The 20,189-nt window shown below is 53.9% G+C and overlaps 1 protein-coding gene and 1 long non-coding RNA gene across 4 annotated transcripts in view; one reads left to right on the top strand and one right to left on the bottom strand.

The window, feature by feature from the left end:
- Window positions 1-1,016: 1,016 nt before the first annotated feature.
- On the bottom strand, window positions 1,017-3,322 carry LOC132251230 (uncharacterized). Its single transcript, XR_009463156.1, has 2 exons — window positions 3,258-3,322; window positions 1,017-1,114 (listed from the first exon to the last, which is right to left on the bottom strand). It is a non-coding gene; the product is annotated as an uncharacterized LOC132251230 (long non-coding RNA).
- FBXW4 (F-box and WD repeat domain containing 4) overlaps window positions 3,130-20,189 on the top strand; it is an 80,695-nt gene continuing 63,635 nt past the window's right edge. The window contains exons 1-2 of one of the 3 annotated variants that reach the window (XM_059730235.1): window positions 3,130-3,391; window positions 18,864-18,959. In XM_059730235.1, coding sequence (XP_059586218.1) covers window positions 3,198-3,391; window positions 18,864-18,959 — 290 coding nt within the window. In that variant the 5' untranslated portion in view covers window positions 3,130-3,197. Of the gene's footprint in view, window positions 3,392-3,597; window positions 4,217-18,863; window positions 18,960-20,189 lie in introns of those variants that run through there. The other 2 variants (XM_059730234.1, XM_019487679.2) reach the window with 2 other exon arrangements.

The raw sequence follows: 20,189 nt of genomic DNA, 5'->3' as shown, positions 1-20,189 counted from the left end.
ATGAAGGCGCTTGAACAACCTCCGGTGGCAGGCTGTTCCAGACCTTGGGGGCTCGGACAGTAAAGAAATTCTTCCTTATGTCCAGCCTGAAACGATCTTGTAGTAGTTTGTGACCATTCGTCCTCGTCATCCCTTGGGGCGCTCTGGTGAACAAACGTTCCCCCAGATACTGGTGGTCACCCCTGATAGACTTGTAGGCGGCCACCAGATCACCCCTGAGCCTGCGCTTTTCCAGGCTAAAGAGCCCCAGGGCTCTCAGCCTGTCATCGTAGGGTCTGCTTCCCTGACCTCTGATCATGCGCGTGGCTCTTCTCTGGACTCTCTCAAGCTTCTCCACATCCTTTTTGAATTGTGGAGCCCAAAACTGGACGCAGTACTCCAGCTGCGGCCTCGCTAAGGCCGAGTACAGGGGGAGAACGACGTCCCGGGATTTGCTTGAGAAGCATCTATGGATGCAAGCCAGCGTTTTGGTCGCTTTACTAGCCGCAGCATCGCATAATACCCCCAGGGTCCATTAAAAATCAACAGTAACGGTCCAGAAGTTTCCTCAGACAGTGCTTTTAAAACCCTTACACGGAAGTTATCTGGACCTACCCATTTGGTCATAGCACTGCTGAGTGCTTAGAGTTAAGCACCCGGTTTTCTGGATCAAGGCATAACTATTGGATAAACCCTTCCTTTACAGTCATGTTATACATGCTGTTGTGATCACAGATGTTAATGAATATTAATTTTCCTAATCTACCATGGAGCATGAGCCGCGGCGGCCTGTGCTGGGTAAGCAATCCCTGTACGCAGCACTCCAGACAGGTGGCTGGTACCGTACACCGACTCTTGCCTTGCCAGGTGTTGCTGCCTTTTGTTTCTGGATCAGGAACAATCTCTGTTTAAAACTCTCCGGGCTTCTGTGGGCTGGAAGATGTCCACTGGTCAGGTAGAAGCAAATAGTACGACTAGGACTAATTTCATAAATCGTCATAGTCGCAACCCCAATAACGACAGTAACAACCAGCAACAGCAATTAGACAATTTATTATTTGCCTGCTCCACCCTGCGCAGAAGGACCTCTGTCCATTTTGGGTCAGGAGATGCATGTCGTTAGCACTCTGGATTCCTGCGGGTGGCAATAATTACCCAGTTTTTACTAACTATTCTTTTCGTGGCCAGGGGGTGCGTGTGTGGGTGTGCACGTGTGTGTGTGTGCTTGCACATGCGTTTAGGTCTGGAGCAGTACAGCCTGGAACATTACACGCCTATCAATTAATCTTTAATTATGCTCTGCTGCATTGGGTATCACCAGGCTGGGTGAGCACGATCCCCCCAGCCCTAGCTCTGGGAGCTTCTTGGGTGGGGGCAGCAGCTTCCACCACACCCCCCGAGTAATTATTGCTCCGTTATAAATGAAGACCTACTAATGGTTGGAGTTATTAACTAGGAAGGATTAATAAAAGATTTAATGAAGAGGGATTAATTTTTGGCTAGTTTGTGCACAGGAGGAGGCTGCATTTCTGCGGTGGGGGGGTGAGGCCTTGCTGGGAGGGGGGGGCGCATTTCTGCAGTGGGAGGGGTAGAGGCTCCTTGCAGGGGTCTGCCCCTTGTGGGGGGAGCCAGTACTTCTGTGTGTGTGTGTGTGTGTGTGGACGGGGGGTCATGAGCCACCCCCCCTTGCTGGGGGTTTGCATTTGGGGGGGCTGAGCCCTACTCCACTCACAGGGAAGGCCTGCTATGGGGGGGTGGAGGGGGGCTGAGCCCCATGCCCCTTGCTGGGAGGGGCTGTATTTCTGAGGTGATGGGTCTGAAGCCCCCTCCTCTCACTGGGGGGAGGTGATTTCAGCTGGGGGGGGTGATATGAGCGCACTCCCCTGCCTGGGGGGGGCATGTCTGTGGGGGTGGGGCTGATCCTCATGCCCTTTGCTGGGGGAGCTGCATTGCTGCGCTTGGGCTGGGGCTGAGCCGCGCTGCGGGGTGCGAAACCTGTGTTTCTGCCGTGGGGGGGGGGGGGGGGTGTCTGGTCCCCACTCCCCGTGCTGGGGGGCTGCATTTCTACATGGGGGGGGGTCTGAACCCCACTCCCTGTGCTGGGGGGCTGCATTTGTACACAGGGGTGTGTGAACCCCACTCCCCATACTGGGGGGCTGCATTTGTACGTGGTGGGGGGTCTGAGCCCCACTCCCCTTGCTGGGGGGGCTGCATTTTACATGGGGGGGTGTTGATCCCCACTGCCCAAGCTGGGGGGCTGTGTTTGTACATGGGGGGGTCTGAACCCCACTCCCCTTGCTGGGGGGCTGCATTTCTACATTGGGGGGTGTGAACCCCACTGCCCATACTGGGGGGCTGCATTTGTACACGGGAGGGGTCTGAACCCCACTCCCCTTGCTGGGGGGCTGCATTTCTACATTGGGGGGTGTGAACCCCACTGCCCATACAGGGGGGCTGCATTTCTACATTGGGGGGGTGTGAACCCCACTGCCCATACAGGGGGGCTGCATTTGTACGCAGGGGGGGTGTGAACCCCATTGCCCATACTGGGGGGCTGCATTTGTACGCGGGGGGGGGGTGAATCCCACTGCCCATACTGGGGGGCTGCATTTGTACACGGGGGGGGTCTGAACCCCACTCCCCTTGCTGGGGGGCTGCATTTCTACATTGGGGGGGTGTGAACCCCAATGCCCATACTGGGGGGCTGCATTTGTACGCGGGGGGGGGGGGTGAATCCCACTGCCCATACTGGGGGGCTGCATTTGTACACGGGGGGGGTCTGAACCCCACTCCCCTTGCTGGGGGGCTGCATTTCTACATTGGGGGGGTGTGAACCCCAATGCCCATACTGGGGGGCTGCATTTGTACGCGGGGGGGGGGGGTGAATCCCACTCCCCTTGCTGGGGGGCTGCATTTGTACATGGGGGGGGTGTGAACCCCACTGCCCATACAGGGGGGCTGCATTTGTACGCGGGGGGGGTGTGAACCCCACTGCCCATACTGGGGGCTGTGTTTCCAGGGGGCGGGGGGTTGATGCCCACTGCCCGCGCTGGGGGGGCTGCATGGGGGTCTCCGACCCCCCCCCGCCCGTGCTGGGGGTGTTTCCGCGGGGGGGGAGTGGCGGCGGCCCGGGCCCATGTGACGGGCGGGGGCGGTGCGGGGCCGAGCCGTGCCGGGCCGGGCCGGGCCGAGCCGAGCCGAGCCGGTCCGGGCTGCCCATGGGGGGTCCGCGGCTGGCGGCGCTGCCCGAGGAGCTGCTGCTGCTCATCTGCTCCTACCTGGACGCGCGCGGCCTGGGCCGCCTGGGCCAGGTGTGCCGCCGGCTGCGGGGCCTCACGGCGCGGGACCCGCTGTGGAGGCGCATCGCCCGCGGCTGCCTCAACGCCGGCTTCAGCCCGCTCGGCGCCGACCTGTAAGCGGTGCGGTGCGGTGCGGGGCGAGGCGCGGGGCTTGGCGGCGGCGGCGGCGGCGGGAGTAGGCCGCGCAGGCTGCGGCCTAGCCGGTTGCTAGGGGCCGTGCGCGGGCGGCGTGGTTGCTAGGGCGCAGCGCGGCGGGCGCGGGCGGGCGGCGCTGGCGCACGGGGCCGATTCACGACGCGCGGGGCAGGGGCAGCCTGCCTGGGAGCGGGGCCCGCGGGGGCCGCTCGGTGCCGGCCCATGGGCCGCGCGCTCGGCGCTGCACATGCCACAAACCCCCGCTTGCTGCCTCCCGCCTTGCTGGAAAGCCCCTCGTCAAAAAACGAGCGGAAACGACAAGCCGGCGTCTGGCGAGGGGGCTCGGCGGTGTTGCAGGGCCGGCGCCAGCCTGCCTGCGCTGGGAGACCGATCCGGGCAGGGCTGCAGAGGAAGCCGCTCTCCAGCCCCCGGGGTTGCAGTATCCTTTGGGGACCCCCTGTTTTTAGGAGGCTGTTTTAGTCTTTCTAGGAACGTGGGCTGTTCGGGGGTATCATTTTGGGGGTCACTTCCTGGCCCTCGTTGGCGTCGGTGCCTGGATGCAGGGGGCTGATGTGAAAGGCCTTTGGGATTGGGGCTCGGACTCGGACTTAAATACCGCCTCCTTGAAGACGACAAGACACGTGTCTCGAGTTCCTGCTGACCCGTGTCACGGCCATCGCGAGCGGACGCGACGGCCCAGTCGACCAAAAGAAAGCTTGGGCTACCGGGCGAGGCGGGAAGTTCCCATTCCTCGAGGTTGAGGAAATGTTAGGCCGTCTAGTCTCACTTCTGGTATGGACCAGGTGGGAATATTAATGTCGCAGGTGCTGTTGAGCAGGATTTGAGCTTGTGTCAGGGGGGAAACCTCACGGGATTTCAAGTCCAGCAGGCTCAACACTTCGTCGGGGTCTGCGGTCCTTGGTCACCGCAGTCCAGGGCTCTCCTCGACTCCAGCAAGGCTCCCGTTGAAGTCGGCAGGAGTAAGGGGTGGCGGACAGCTGTGCCGTGCGGCTTCTGGACTCTGTCTGCTGTGAGAGATTGTTCTGTCTCCTGAGGAAATGAAGTCCTGTATTTTTCATTAAGAATACGGTGATGCCGTGCCGCTCCGGGTGCGAGAGGGATCATGTGTACGGTGGAGCAGGTGCAACTTTTGCTAGGGCCGCTGCTTCTCTTTTTCCCCCCGCAGAGGAATGCAGGCCTATAAACAGCTACCAAAATCTTCAATAGGCAGCGGGGTGTGAGCGGACGACGTGTGTAGGTGGGGACAAGGCTGCTTGGAAATGATGCCAACTTCCAGCGGTGTTCGTTCGCAGGGTCAGCGTGAGCCGGCGCTTTATGGCATCCTTAGGCAGACCTAAATATCTCTGCGTCACCGTTCCCATTTGGTGAGTGCTGACAGGCGCCGTGTGAACGCAAGGCACGGTCCTGGCCCTGCGGAGCAATAATACGGTTCAGGTGCAGAAACCGCGCCGGGTGACACTGGTTGTACAGGAATCTCTTGCATTTCACCTTCCAGCTTTAAATGCTTAGACCCGTGGTTCTCAAGCTGTTTCGACTCAGGGCACCCCTTGCTAGACCCAGGGCACCCCAGCTCAACTCGGTGTTTTGACTATGGAAAACGAATACAGCAGTTTTTCTATGGCACAAAACTCAGATCACTGCAGGTCAGCATGTTTCTGGCACTCTGGATTGCTATTTGAAATCCTTGGGTTTATCTTGTGAATCGTGTTTGCACACCTAACGGTGCTCGTTGCGTGGCATCCTGGAAAGGATCTCAAGGCACCCCAGGGTGTTGTGACACGCTGATTGAAAATCACTGGCTTAGACCCTCAGGGAGGTTTGACGTGGTCCTGAACTCTTTCCAGAGGTAGACAAAACTGAGTTTTACGGCCTCTACTGTGTGCAGACCTGAAGGATAGCTACGACCTCTGCGCAGAGATTGCAAATATGAGTTTTATAGTGCGAGGATTATGTGCATTGACCAAATTCTCCACGCTTTTATATACTAGCTGGCTGCTTCTCTCTACTCCAGAGGAAGAGTGTGGTGTGCTGCTTAGATGGGTGTGTGTGTGTGTGCACGCATGCTTTGTGGACAACTTTGGGATAAAAGGACATTGTAATTGCAATATATTATACTGCTGCACAGCTGTCAAATTTATGCCTGTACTTCATTGATAGTGGCTGGATTATCTGCAGAAGAACGGAGCTTTTTAACAGCTTTCCTCCCCTTCTCACTGCCTGCTCTGTGTGCGCACCTCGGAGACGGGGTCTTGAGAGGCCGGGTCCAGAGCTGATAAATGAAGGAATGATTGTGATTCTCGTTAGCAGCGTGCTAGCTGGCTCACTGGTAATGAACTTTGACTGTTGGAGTAGGTGTTAAAACTACAGCATGACATGATGAATGAAATAGGGGAGTGCTTCAGGCTGCCGTATCTGTCCCGTGCTCTGCACAGTTCATTCTGGAGCTTTGTCCAGTCTGAATTGCCCCAACGGCGAGGCAATTGTTGCTTTCTTTGGAGAAGCAATGGAAATCGGTGCAGAAAGTTAACTCTTTATTGCAGAGAAGGCAGGACAGAGGTGCAGCTTGCAGACTAACTGAATCAGAGTTGCATAAACTTTCATGAGCAACGGCTCATTTCTGTCCAGTGGGAACTGGAAATGCTGCTGCCTTTTTTGATGTCGAGCTGAATAATGTGCGGTTCTAACCTGGATCTCAAACTTCCAGGTCCCAGAAAAATACTAGTGGGGGCCATTAAATGACGTGGCGTTATAATAGAATATATCATTTGCTATAGGTTCATGTTTGTTCACTTCTGCTAAGTTGCTTGTGATAGATTGCTGTTCCCACTCTGAATTCGGGTCTGAAATATAGGATGTCCCTGATAACTTATTTCTTTTTTTCCTTCTTGCTCTCAAGGAGGCATTCACTCTAAAACAACACCTCCTGACATTGCATCCCCGCGTGCATGTAAGAGAAGGTTTCTTTTTTCCTCTGATCTTTCAGTTTTGGCATCTTTTTCCTTTTGTTCGTGCGTTCGACAGCTCTTTGCATGGCTAGTCGCATTGTGTGAATCTTGCTCACGGCAAGAAGGAAGAGAAACATTTAACCTCGGGAAAATGTGGGGGCAAGACTGCAACACCTGATTTATTTTTTTTTAAATTCATTCTTTGAAACTGACTGGATCTCAGATTAGGTATTTCTTTTATAAATAGACTCATCACAGCTACCTCTGGGCACATCCCTTGACCTAAAAGCAATGCTCAGCTGGTTCACCAAAGTTGACTAAAAGGAATATACTCGGTCCTCCATGTGTCAAGTATCCAGGTTGTAGCCGTATTGGTCTAGAGGAAAAGGCAGCTGGGGACTCGTGGTAGAGATGATATCTTTTATTAGACCAACTAGATTTTGGCAAAAAAAATTGAACTTTCAGTTCTACCCAGGAGAACTTTTATAATGTTTTCTCCAATGCCTGATGAAGGGTGTTTGTGCCCAAAAGCTTGCAATTAAAGAATTTTTTTTGTAAAAATCTGTTTGGTCCAATAGAAGATATCACCTCTTCCATGAGTTGATTGCTTTCAGTCCTAGAGTGTATCTGCTGCAACACAAGGGAAGTGTTAAAACATAACACTTTAATCCTCTCCCTCGCTGCCTCTGGTAAATGTGGCTAATTAGGCACTGCGTATTTCAGAAATAGTTTACTATTAAAAGTGTCGATTCAATGGCACACATGTGGGAAATGTCCTTAAATACCATTATTCCTGGAAAAATTAGGAAAGGCCTTCACCTATTCCTTTTAGTGGCACAAAGTCCTATTATGCACTAAAGGTTTGGGGCCAGATCCAGGAAAACATTAAGCAGAGGCTTTACATTAGGCACACGCTCAGGGCTGTTGCTGAACCAGGGCCTTAGTGAATCAGGAGGGAAGGGACCAGCTCAAAAGTTTGCATTGCTTTATACCAAAGGTGGTCAGACTGTAGCTCCCTGGTTGCAGGGGGTTTCCAAGCAGTTTAAATAAAGCTCCTGAAGGAAGATGTCTAACAAGAACATAATGACTTGAGCTGGTGCAGAGCGTGGAAGGGTTGGGATGTTTGGCCACCCTGCAACGTACCTGGGGTTTTGGACCTGCATAGATCTGGGCTCCAATTCTGTATTCAGCCCCCCATTGACCCATATAGGAATTTCCCTTTGGAGCGGCTGCAGGATCTGACCAGTACTTATTCAGAGTCAGATTTATTTATGTCGGGGCCTATTGCTGACTCTCCAGACAGTCTGTGTCTTAATGAGCTTGCAGGTGTAGGGTCTGTTGGGGCAGGGATTGGGGCCTGGGCTGATACCACGAGTTGGAGAGAACTTCCTAGCTCTGGAGAAGTAACACCTTATTCACAACCGGTCTTGTCTGCGGAGTAGCACCAAATCCCAAGGGGTCCCGGGGGCGAATCATTCTGATCTTCCGCCCCGTGCCGAGCGACCCTGCTCTCAGCTGTGCCAGCAGCTGCACAGCCGCAGTAAGCCGAGCCGCTGCCCCGGAGAGCCGTCTGCCTAAACAGACAAGGCAAACAAACAGTGGGAGGGCAGGGGCCGGCGCAGAGGGGTGAAGCGACGTGCCCTCGGCAGCGGGGCAGGTCAGTCTCGGAGCCAGGAATAGCACTCGGCTCGCGGAGCCGCGGCCTGCTCCTCCGGCTGCGCTGTCAGTAAGGAAACCTGAGAGGCCGAGAGTCGATTCCAAGTTCCTCCGTGGCGGTGTCACAGGTGCTGCAGGAGGCCAGCGCGAGCCACGGCTCGCACAACGTAACAGTCCCGGGGTTCGTAATCCAGTCATTATCCCCAGAATATTGGAAGAGCCCCAGCGCCGCTTTGATTCTGCCCTGCTTCTCATTCTTGCCGTACCCATTAGGAGACCTGGCTTTTTCCCTCCCATTCAGCAAAACTAGCTCCTTCCTGGGCATACTTATCATCTGCAGCCGCTTGCAGGCTGTGTTTAATGGTTTCTGGGAGTTCATAAAAGCAGAGCTTGCCTTTAAATCCACCTGCAGAAGCAGGAAATGGCCAATCTGTGCAAGCCAAGACCGTACAAATGCAAAGCGCAGCAAGCTGTGAGAGGCCTCTTTCTGCAGGCTGGAGGTCTGGGGTGCAAAACTTCTTTCTCTCCCCATCGATCTTAAAAAGTGCTGCTTTACCAGGGGCTTTTCAGTCTGTAGGGAAGTGAGCAGCAAAGTGACGTGGAAGCTGTAGAGGAGCGAGGTTTCCGCAGAGTCTCTGCTGCCGTTACACCCGGAAGTGTGGTGTGCCATGCCTGGGAATTTGTGGTGGGGAGAAACATACTTGTGGATTGCTTCCTGTACTCTCCTGGCACCTTTTACATCAGTCCTGGACAGTAGGCAGATGTGTCAGGCTAGCTCCTGCACTTGGAAATTGTTCTGGGCATGTGAGATGGATAGGGTGTTTATCTGTATACACGTCCCTTAGAGTCTGGAGGAAGAATCCAGTCTAGATCGATGCTTGGAAAAAGGATCTGCTGCCTCCTAGTCTGCGTGAAAAGTACCTGTCCCAGTAACCCAGTGGAATAAATCAGCTGGGCGGTGTTTCGCTTCATCCAACTGCCACCTCACCTGTAGCAAAAGGCAAGGCTTTTTGTAAAGGACTGGGCTAGCTTCACAGTTGGGAGAGATTTAGGCAAGATTTCAGGTATGAAGCACCCGGGACACGAGGCTCGTCTAAGTCTCTCCCAGCCATGCAGGTGGTCCAGTAAAAGACATCGCCCGCAAAAATCCTTGTCTCTGCCATGGTTCCTGGACCATCACGGCTACAACGTCACTCCAGTGCTACCGCTAGAGTCGGCACAGTCGGCAGCGTCACTCCGGCACTACTAATTGTGTTGGCAATTGCTTTTCTTTTTAATAGGTCAGAAATGCACTATGCTACATTTCTGACCCATTAAGAAGAAAAGCAATTGCTGGTTGATTGGCAGAAAATACCCTTCGGTGTTCATAGTCCTCTTGGTCTTTGTCATGGTTTAGGGCCCAGAGAGGTTTTTGGCTGCTGCTGCAGTCTTCACTGGAGCTCAGTTCGGTGTCTCCCTAATGGGGGAATAATCCTTCATGTTTAGAGAAGGGATCAGATGTCTAGAGAGGGCTTTCCCTGGCTAGATTCAGTGGTGATCGTTATTAAAGAACTGACAACTTTGAGCAAGGGTTTTTGTCTGTCTTTGTGTGTGAGCAGCACATAGTGCAAAGCATCCGCCCCCAGCAAGACCTGCAGCCAGCACCCCCCTGCCTTTTATAATACTAACGATCTTCAACAGTGCCGGAGAGGGGTGGAAAGTTAAAATAGCTGGGGCGTGAGTCTGGCAGCGCTCTCAGCTCTGCCGCGGCTGGGTAGCCTGTTCTGGTGTGCTTCAGTTGTCTCAAGAGCCCTCTTCCATTTCAGATTTGTCACCTCCTTCGCTATTTGGATTCAGGTCAAACCGGGGGGGCGGGGGAGACGGCCGATTGTGGTCCCAATGTTCAGCTAAATATGGGTCCCGCGCGACAGGAATTCAGGTGGAATGCCTCGCTGGCGGAGCTGTTTATATAGCGAGCCGACTTATTGAGGACAGCAACAGGGGCATCTAGCATAAATAGTCCTCCCGTCGCGGCTGTCTGTTGGTGGCCTGCGACTCGCAGGTCTCGGTTTGGTTTCCACCGGACAGGTGTCCGGATAACACAAACAAGGACAGTTGGCTTCTTGTTACAGGCTCCCCAAAGGGCCAAGGTTCGAACGGGTCAGAGAGTTTCTCATTCGTATGTGTGGTCCCCTCGCATTGGGGGCGACGGCCGATCCAGGGAGGCTCTGAAACGGGTCTGGCCTCTGCAGGGCTTTGCTCCTCAGTGCTCGTGCTTGCGGTGCCCTTTATCGAGGAGCGCGACAAGCCCGTCTTGCGGCAGTCCCATAGATTAAATGGGGAAGGAAACATGAGGCCAGATGCCGTGGGGTCGTGTGATGTAACCCAGTATCTGTTGTTACAGGCACTGTTGCTCCAGCACATGCTGGAATTACACAGCGCCGGCAGGGATCTCTCAGGGACGCCATAAAAGACTTGCCGTCGTAGAAATGCCTTCCGTGACTGCAAGGGAGACATGGGAGAGGGGCTCTTCCAAGGCAACAACCCCGCCGGAGGGGAAGCATTAGGAGGAAACATATCTACTCTCTGGCTGAGTGATCTTTGGGGGGGCCCCGGGCCAGGAGTGCGGCGGTGGCCAGGGTCACCTGGGACAGTGGGGCTGGAGGGACTGCCTTGTTCTCTCACTTCAGCAGCTGGGAAGCGCAGCCCAGCAGGACTATTGGGTTTCTTCTGGTAGCTCTGCCAAGAGCGAGAGGAAATCTATAATCTGAGCAAGAGATTGAAACCTTTCAGGGGTGGGAAGGGGGAAATGAAATTCTTTTATAGCAGCAGGGCTGGGATTGGTTTTATCGTGGAAGTCCGTTCGGCTGTAAGACATGCACGTGAGCAACTCTTTGTTGTGTGGACCTGATGCAATATCGTAGAAAAGGAGGGTCGGAAGGGACCTCCGGAGGTCATCTAGTCTAGCCCCTTGCTCCGAGCAGGATCATCCCCAGCTGTATCATGTCGGTCCTGCCCAGGCCGTTGATTTTTGTATGGCCAGATCCAGACTCTGGGGCGCATGGTCTCCCGCTGGCTCGCTGATGATAGAGGCCCCTGGGTGTCTTGTCTGACGAGCTACTGGAATCAGGACTTCCCGGCTAAACAGTCCCTTGTGGGCTGGGTTTCCTCCCGGATTTGAAGCTGGGGTCCTGATTCTTGAACCACGTGCTTAATTTTAAGCATGTGCTTATGTGTTTTGCTGAAATGGGTCTTATAGGAGGCCGGGTCAGCCACTGATCGGGAGCCTGTGGTCTTGGTGTCTAGTCATGGAGCATTTATCTTGACTGAAAGGCCTGGTTTCATCTGCCCTTCTCTGTACGCCTGCCAGCAGACAGTACTCCTGTTAATGGATAGGCTTCCCTCCTCTGTGGGAATGTCTACATATGCGCATTTACTGTGCAGTAACTGAAATACTGCACAGTACAGGTGCACATCTACACTTGCATGCCATACTGTGCAGTAAATATGGTGACTTATGTCCACGTGAGTGTAAATTTGATACCTGCATCATGCAGATATCCACACACAGTGTTAATGTGCGATAAGGCGTCTACATGTACAGTACTGCGCAGTAACTAATTGGATTTAAATTTGATACCTACATGATATCTAATTTGATCTCTGCATGTGTGTGTGGACTGATTTGGGATTAACTTTAGTTCCCAAGTCAATCCACACATGGCGTTAATGCGCTTTAATGCCTGCACATGTAGATGCCTGCCTATTTCCACTTGCTGCACAGTAACTTACTCCAGTGGAGGGGTTCTGGACAGAGGGTTGGCTGACCCTGGTTGAAAAGTTTCATAGCAGAAAGTTGCTTTTTGAAGGGGGGTCATGGCTTTTTGAATGTTGAGCATAGATATTGGCAGCATCCTTCAAACTTGCTTCAGTTTGGAAAAGGCTGAGACCTGTTCTGGAGAACTGCAGGGCACTCACCTCCCTCGTTAGCTTGATGTCTCAGCGGCGCTGGCAAGGATGGTGGGAGCCTTTAAGCTGTGTGCTCCTCTCCTGCATCCCCATCTAATCTCAGGGCTGCACTCGGTCCTCCCTTTTGCCCCAAAGTGTCCCACACACATAGACCTTCGGGGAGTAAGACCGGCATTTTTAGGCTTTCTTGAAATACATTCGATCCAGGATCCCTGTCTGGAGGGACAGGCCGGACTCACGGTAAATGTCTGATTTTTCTATATACGATGCAAGTATTTTATTCTGTTAAAGAAATCCTTGTCCCTTCTAAGTAGGAGCCATGCAAGCACGAAGGCATGAAAGCCACTGAAGCAACAGGCAAGTGTTAGGGACCAAAGGACTAATTGCATGCAACCCTTTTCACCTCTAAATGTTCTGGGCTGCCGTCCCCTGACTAAATGGGTGAGCGCCTACAGAGCGGAGATTCCTTTATTTTTTACTTTTACGTCATCTTTTTGGGGGGCCTTGGACATTGTCGGGGTGTGTGTGTGTGTGTGACGTAGCTGAGTGTACTAGTGACTTGGAATCTGGACCCGGGGCAGACTTTGAGCTGGGATTTGGGGGTGGGGAAGGGAAATATTTTGGAGCAATGAACGGGATTGAAAGTGGGCACAGAGCCCAAACTCTGTCTTGGGGAGTAATAAGTGTCGAGGAGGCTGCTGGACTGGCCCTGACCTGCTCTCGGCCTCAGAGGCTATTGCCGGAGCTCTCTCAGAAGTGGGATTCCTCCTTCCTCGGGTCGAGCAAGTCGTAGTCCCTTTGCGGGCTGGAAGGGAAGGAAAATTGAAGTGGGGAGGCTTTGTCTTCACCTCCGTAGCCTGGCTTTGCTGCTCATAAACGTCCAGGCTGCCAAGGCTTCCAGGCTCTGTGCGTGCATGTGTGTGGTTCGTGTTTTTGTTTAAAGGGGGGCACAGGAATGCAGTCAAATTATAATGGTGACTAAGTGCCGGAAAGCGGAGAGAAAGGGGAGGGGGAGCGAGGCGAGCAGAGTGAGCCCCAGGCTATGGAAAGGAGTCTGGGAAAGCGAGACTCCGGCCAGGCCCCAGGGCCCGGTTAGAGATTCCTCCACGCATTACCAGCCACAGGAGATGTTTATTTACAAGGGCAAAGCTTTCTTGGGTGCTCTGTCATTTCTAAAACAATGGCAGGTCTTGGGAACGGGACTGGAGGGCACCTCTGGAGATGGGTGGGGAGGGGGTCACCGGATTCGGGGGAGGCAGGCACCTGCTCCTGCCTCGGATGCACAGGGGAGGAGGGAGTCTCAGCGCCGCTGAGAAATGCAAATTCCTTTCCTTAGCAGCAATGCTCGGGACCAGGCAGCTTTACAGCTGGGAAGTTGGTCCTCAGTTCTTGACGCTTCCCAGGGAAAGCGGCTGTCCCGTAGAGCCGGGAGGGAGATGGGGTCCAAGGGCTGGTGAGAAGTCAGCTCTGCTGCTTGATTTCTGAGTCTTACGGATTGGGAAGACCAACGAGTTGCTGGCAGAGGTCAACAGAGGCTTGAATGGTGTTCAGATGCCGTGCAGCTGGGGACATCCTACTCCAGAACCACTCACGGGGCCTTGTTTTGGGAAGTAGATGCTTAACCCTTCACCCATGGCCTTTTCACGTTCCCCCAAGGTCCTAGCTCCATTTGGGAGTTTTCCCTGGTCACTGTGTAGCTCTGCTGGCTTTCTCGTGCCATCCAGCACAGCCCTGTCCCCGTGTGCTCCTCCCTATGTTAGATTGGGGTGATAGCTGCTGCTTGTTGCCTGTTCCTAGCATCCTTTTCCAGTTCTCAGCCTGTTGTAGTGCTCAGAATCTTATTCTTTTTAAGGTGATCCTAGTTTTCTTTGCAGCCAAGTAGCTCCATGGTGGAGTTAGAACCAGTTCAGGGAGAGCAAAGAGCAGAGCAAAGGCAGTTTCTCAGAAGAAGAGCTGGATCCTGTCGGAGACGTTGGTGTTGGGGTTCCAGGATGGAGCCTGGAAGAGATCTAGGGCACTTGTATAATGCCTGGGGAGACCTGGGCTCCTCTGGATGGGATTGGTGCTGGTCCCTGTACCTAGCCCATAGGAGGGGCCTCAGTCAGGGCTGCTGTGATGCATCCCTGCTCCCTGGAGATCCAGAGCCCTGAACCCTCTGCTGACAAGAGGCTCCTTGTCCTTTCTTCCGTGGAGCTGAGCAGGGGTCTGTCTTTGGGGGAGACGGTGCCCATACCATGAGGCTGTAGGCTGGTCGGGGTGGGATGCATGCTGCCCTGCCTTGAAGCAGTGCTGCCCTGCAGGGCATGAGCCAGGATGTTCTGGGCCAGACACCATGCATCAGAAGGAGCACGGCTTTGTTGCCTAGTGGTTAGGGCACCGCACCACCCACTTCCTACACCCCTAGACCACAGGGGCTCCCTCTTTGGTCTGCTAAGTCTGCCTTTTTTCTCTTCCCCAGGCACAGCTTCAGTGAGGAGCAGGGTGGGGGGGGCCCTAGCCAGGATGTGCCGTACGTTTCCATTGTCACGGGTGTCACATCTGGTGCTGGCGCTTCAGGAAGCAGGTGGATCTTTAGGGCTGTGACTAAGAGAATTTCTTTTTCTCCGTCTTCATTGATGTGTTTTGCTTTCGGAGCTGTGGGATCTCCCATTCTGGAAATTTTCCTGAGCAGGTTGGATGGACACAAGACTGGGATGATTTAGTTGGGGTTGACCCTGCTGGGAGCAGGGGGCTGGATTACATGTGCCCTGGTGAAGTCCCTTCCAGCTCTGCTTTCCTGTGATCCTGCGTCTTCAGGATTGTGAAAGCATCCTCTATGCGTGTGTGTATAAAGCCACCAGGCCCTGTTGTTTCAGTGTCTATTCTGAGTATACCTGTGTGTGACTCCTAGCCGTTAGCCCTAATTAAACCAGTGGTTCTCAACCTTGTTAAGCTCGAGGCACCCTTGATAGACCCAAACTCCCCCTCTGAAAATGTCAGCTCTTAATTTTCACTTTTTTTTTTTGACCACAGGAGAATAATAGAACAATGCATCTGTTGCAAAGAACTTGAACAGACCCCAACCGGCCAGCATGTCTTTGACGGTTGATGGTATATTGCTCATGTCAATGAGCAATATACTTCCACCCTCATCAAGGCGGAATCGAAGGAGGAAAAAGTAGATGATGAAAGTAGAAGGATTGTGGGTTAAGTTACATGGGGGACAAGGAGAAAGGGATTTGGTGATAGGGGTCTGCTACAGACCCCCACACCAAGGGGAAGAAATAGATGCGGGGCTCCTGAGGCAGCTCTCGGAGATCATAAAAGCTAAAGTGGCGGTAGTCATGGGGGACCTAAACTACCCGGACATCTGCTGGGAGACGCAGACAGCAAGGTCCCATCGCTCACGCAGGTTTCTAACCTGTGTACAGGACCTTCACCTGACACAGGAGGTACACGGTCCCACTAGGAGGAATGCCATACTGGATCTGCTATTGGCAACGGGAGATGACATGATAGGGGACCTCCAGATCGGTAGCCATTTGGGAGACAGTGATCACCTAATAATAGAATTCACCATAAGACGGCGAGTGGGTAAGGTAACTAGTAGGGTGAAAGTGCTAGACTTTAGGAAAGCTGATCTCATTGCACTCAGGCGATTAGTCAAGGAAGCACTGCAGAGTAGGAGTTTTGAAGAGATGGGAGCCCAGGAAGGGTGGCTTTGCCTTAAGGAAATGATCCTTCGGGCACAGAGGGAGACGATCCCGATGTGAGGAAAAAGAGGGAAGGGGGCCAGGAGGCTTCCTTGGCTGACCAGAGAAATCCAGGGTAGCCTAAGGGCCAAAAGGGGAACGTATAAAAAGTGGAAATGGGGAGAGATTACTAAAGAGGAGTATACCTCCTCTGCTCACGCTTGTAGGGAGGCAGTTAGACGGGCCAAAGCTACCATGGAGCTGAGGATGGCAACCCAAGTAAAAGACAACAAGAAATTGTTTTTTAGATATATAGGGAGTAAAAGGAAGGCCCAGGGAGGAATAGGACCCCTGCTAAATGGGCAGAAACAATTGGTGACGGACGGGGGGACAAGGCTGAACTCCTCAACGAGTTCTTTGCCTCAGTGTTCCTAAGCGAGGGGCACGGCAAGTCTCTCACTGGGGTTGTAGAGAGGCAGCAGCAAGGCGCCAGACTGCCATGCGTAGACCCTGAGACGGTGCAGAGTCACTTGGAAGAACTGGATGCCTTTAAGTCGGCAGGCCCGGATGAGCTCCATCCGAGGGTGCTGAAGGCACTGGCCGACATCATTGCAGAGCCACTGGCGGGAATATTTGAACACTCGTGGCACACGGGCCAAGTCCCGGAGGACTGAAAAAGGGCTAACGTGGTCCCCATTTTCAAGAAGGGGAGGAAGGAGGACCTGGGCAACTATAGGCCAGTCAGTCTCACCTCCATCCTTGGCAAAGTCTTTGAAAAAATTATCAAGGCTCACATTTGCAAGAGCCCAGCAGGACAAATTATGCTGAGGGGAAACCATCATGGGTTCGTGGCGGGCAGATCGTGCCTGACCAATCTAGTCTCTTTTTATGACCAGGTTACGAAACGCCTGGACACAGGAGGAGGGGTGGATGTCGTATACTTAGACTTCAGGAAGGCCTTCGATACGGTATCCCACCCCATACTGGTGAACAAGTTAAGAGGCTGTGACTGGGATGACTACACAGTCCGGTGGGTGGCGAATTGGCTAGAGGGTCGCACCCAGAGAGTCATGGTGGATGGGTCGGTCTCGACCTGGAAGGGTGTGGGCAGTGGGGTCCTGCAGGGCTCGGTCCTTGGACCGATACTCTTTAATGTCTTCATCAGTGACTTGGACGAGGGAGTGAAGTGTACTCTGTCCAAGTCTGCAGATGACACAAAGCTATGGGGAGAAGTGGACACGCCGGAGGGCAGGGAACAGCTGCAGGCAGACCTGGACAGGTTGGACAAGTGGGCAGAAAACAACAGAATGCAGTTCAACAAGGAGAAATGCAAAGTGCTGCACCTAGGGAGGAAAAATGTCCAGCATACCTACAGCCTAGGGAATGACCTGCTGGGTGGCACGGAAGTGGAAAAGGATCTGGTAGTCCTAGTGGACTCCAAGATGAACATGAGCCGGCAGTGTGACGAAGCTATCAGAAAAGCCAATGGCACTTTATCATGCATCAGCAGATGCACGACCAATAGGTCCAAGGAGGTGATACTTCCCCTCTATCGGGTGCTGGTCAGACCGCAGTTGGAGTACTGCGTGCAATTCTGGGCGCCACACTTCAAAAAGGATGCGGATAACCTGGAGAGGGTCCAGAGAAGGGCAACTCGTATGGTCAAGGGCCTGCAGACCAAGCCCTACGAGGAGAGACTAGAGAACCTGGACCTTTTCAGCCTCCGCAAGAGAAGGTTGAGAGGTGACCTTGTGGCCGCCTATAATTTCATCACGGGGGCACAGAAGGGAATTGGTGAGTATTTATTCACCAAGGCGCCCCCGGGGGTTACAAAAAACAATGGCCACAAGCTAGCAGCAGATTTAGACTGGACATTAGGAAGAACTTCTTCACAGTTCGAGTGGCCAAGGTCTGGAACGGGCTCCCAAGGGAGGTGGTGCTCTCCCCTACCCTGGGGGTCTTCAAGAGGAGGTTAGATGAGTATCTAGCTGGGGTCATCTAGACCCAGCACTCTTTCCTGCTTATGCAGGGGGTCGGACTTGATGATCTATTGAGGTCCCTTCCGACCCTAACATCTATGAATCTATGACCATCCCTCGTGGGCTCCCATCTCCTCTCCCTTCTGGGCCCTCAGTGCTTCCCCCACTAGTCTCCTGAGCTCATTGAAGTTGGCACTTCTGAAGTCAAGGGCTTTAGCCTTGGTGTGAGCCCTAGACGCCCTGCGTTGGATAGTGAAGTCCAGCAGGTGATGATCGCTATTGTCCAGGTGGTCAAGGACCTGCAGTCCCCTCACCAGGTCATTCTCTGTGGCCAGGACCAGGTCCAGCAAGGTGTTACCCCTAGTGTCTGACCCGGTGTGAACCTGGCTGAGCTCTCAGCTCCCACCACAGCTGCAGGCCACGAGCTCCCCCTTTCATGCTGCGCTGGGGGAAACAGCACATCTTGGCATTCGTTTTAAACAGTAATAAATCCCAAGTGACTTTCTCTTCTCCACTGAGTATTTTGGAAACCTCCTCCTGTCTCCCCTCCAGCATCTCTTGTCTAAGCTGACCAGGCCTGGCCCCGTCAGTCTCTCCTCATTGGGAAGCCCCTTGATAGCACTCATCACCCCTGTTGCCCTTCTCTGCACCTTCTCCAGCTCCTCTAGATCCTTTTGGAGCTGCGGGTACCAGAACAAGGCACCGGGTTCAAGGTGTGGATGCACTATGGATGTATAAAGGGGCATTGTGACACTTTCTGTTTGATCTACCATTCCCATCTCTAATAATCCCTAGCATGTTTGCCTTTTTGGTGGCTGCTGAGCCCTGAGCTGATGTTTTTAGTGACCTGTCCACAGTGACCCCCAGATCTTTCCTGTGTAGTAGAGCACCTTGTAATCTGGGCCTCACGAGGAGTAAGACTTTCAGCTCTGGAGGAGCAGCAAGCTTAGGCAGGATTAAGTGCGTGTGCCCACAGGGTTTTGAGGAACACCTTCATAGCTAGGCAAGTCCTTGCCCAGCCTTGTGCAGCCTCCTACCACTGCACAGGAGGTAACGGGGCTGTCACCCCTTCAGTTTTTCCCTGCCAGCCACAGCGCGTCAGTCCGTAGCTCCCAGCCAGCAGAGCTTCGGCCTGTTCTCTCCAGTTGCATAGTTCAGCATCACCAGTTCATATAGCATGTGCCAGGCTAATGGTCGTGGCTCACTCCATCTCTGTTCTTCTCTCTGCAGAGCACCTGGCATTCCCGTGAAGCACCGGGTGAAGGTCTCTCAGAACTGGAAGCACGGCCGCTGTCGCAGGGAGACGCTGCTGAAATGGAAACGCAAGCAAGTGGCCCCTTTCTCCCCCCTCGCTCCTGCGCCTGTGGGTGGGGGGTAGTGGGGTTGCTGCTGGACCCTGACACCAGCTGTCCCACGGATCTGTAGGGCCTGGCCAGTGAGGCTGACCAGTCGTCCCTGTCTCTGCTGCTCCTGGCCAGCCGGGGTGAGGTAGTGCCAGCTTGGTGTCTAACCCAGATGTCAGCTGTCTGCAAGGAGCTGCTCCGATTCTTGCCTGGGGATTCCTCCTTTCGGATTCCCCGTGCTGCCCTGGGTGGATGCAGCAGTCACTCGGGGCCCCAAGCTTTGGGCAGTTTGCTTTCCAAGCCTTTCTGCTTCTCTGCTCATCCCTGCTGCCCAGCTTCTGACCTGGGCTCTGCCTTGCTGTCTTGATTCAGTGTGCATTTCCCTCCTCCTTCCTGTCCCTCCGCCAGGCTCTCTTCTTTTATCTGCCTCTTGTCATGCATCCCTCCCACCCCCCACGCACACCTGGCCTGTGTCCATGAATCCTAACATATTTCAGACTGGGGAGGGAGGCTCAGGAAGGGATTCACCAGGTGCGCATGCCATGTTGACGAGCTGCGATTGTGGTGCTTAACTCCCTGCATGCCATGCCGTGTGCTGCAGGTTTGCAAAGTAGATAGCGAGGCCAGGGTCTTGTGCATTGTTGAACTGAAGCTGTTGCAGCAGCCGGGCAAGGACATTTGAGGGGAGCTCCTTTACAGCAGGGGCCTGTCTGTAGCTCTCACCAGCCCGTGGTGCTGTGTTCAAGATGGCAAGATCCACCCCAGGGACAGCTCTAAGGCAGTCAGGGCTCATTTGCTCCCTGTATGTGGCCCTCACACCTGCTGGTGAAACTCTTGCTTTGCCAGGGGCCCGAACGGCTCTGGAAATGTGAGACACCCCTGAAAAGCTGGAAGTGCTTTTCCCACGCGGAAGTGCAGGCTCTAATGCCACCACAATTCAAACCACTGCCTCCTAGCCCGGATTTCCAATTCTTACTTTTCCTTCTGGGCAAAACAATGTGAAGAGGTGAGATGCTAAATGGCAGCAGAAGGAAAAGCGCTCCGGCAGCCAGCACGGGGAAGCTGGAGATTCGCTTGCTCTCAGGGAGCTGCGTGGGAGTGGAGGAAGGAAGGGGAAATCAAAGCCCACCTCCAAACCCAGGCTGCTGCTGCAGAGATGCTTGGGTCAGACGTGCTAGAGGCCAACATGGGAGCCCCTGCAATGAAAGCCAGT

Source organism: Alligator mississippiensis, chromosome 6 (assembly GCF_030867095.1).
Source record: "Alligator mississippiensis isolate rAllMis1 chromosome 6, rAllMis1, whole genome shotgun sequence".
NCBI classification, from domain to species: domain Eukaryota; kingdom Metazoa; phylum Chordata; order Crocodylia; family Alligatoridae; genus Alligator; species Alligator mississippiensis.
This window is presented reverse-complemented; position numbering and strand designations above follow the sequence as displayed.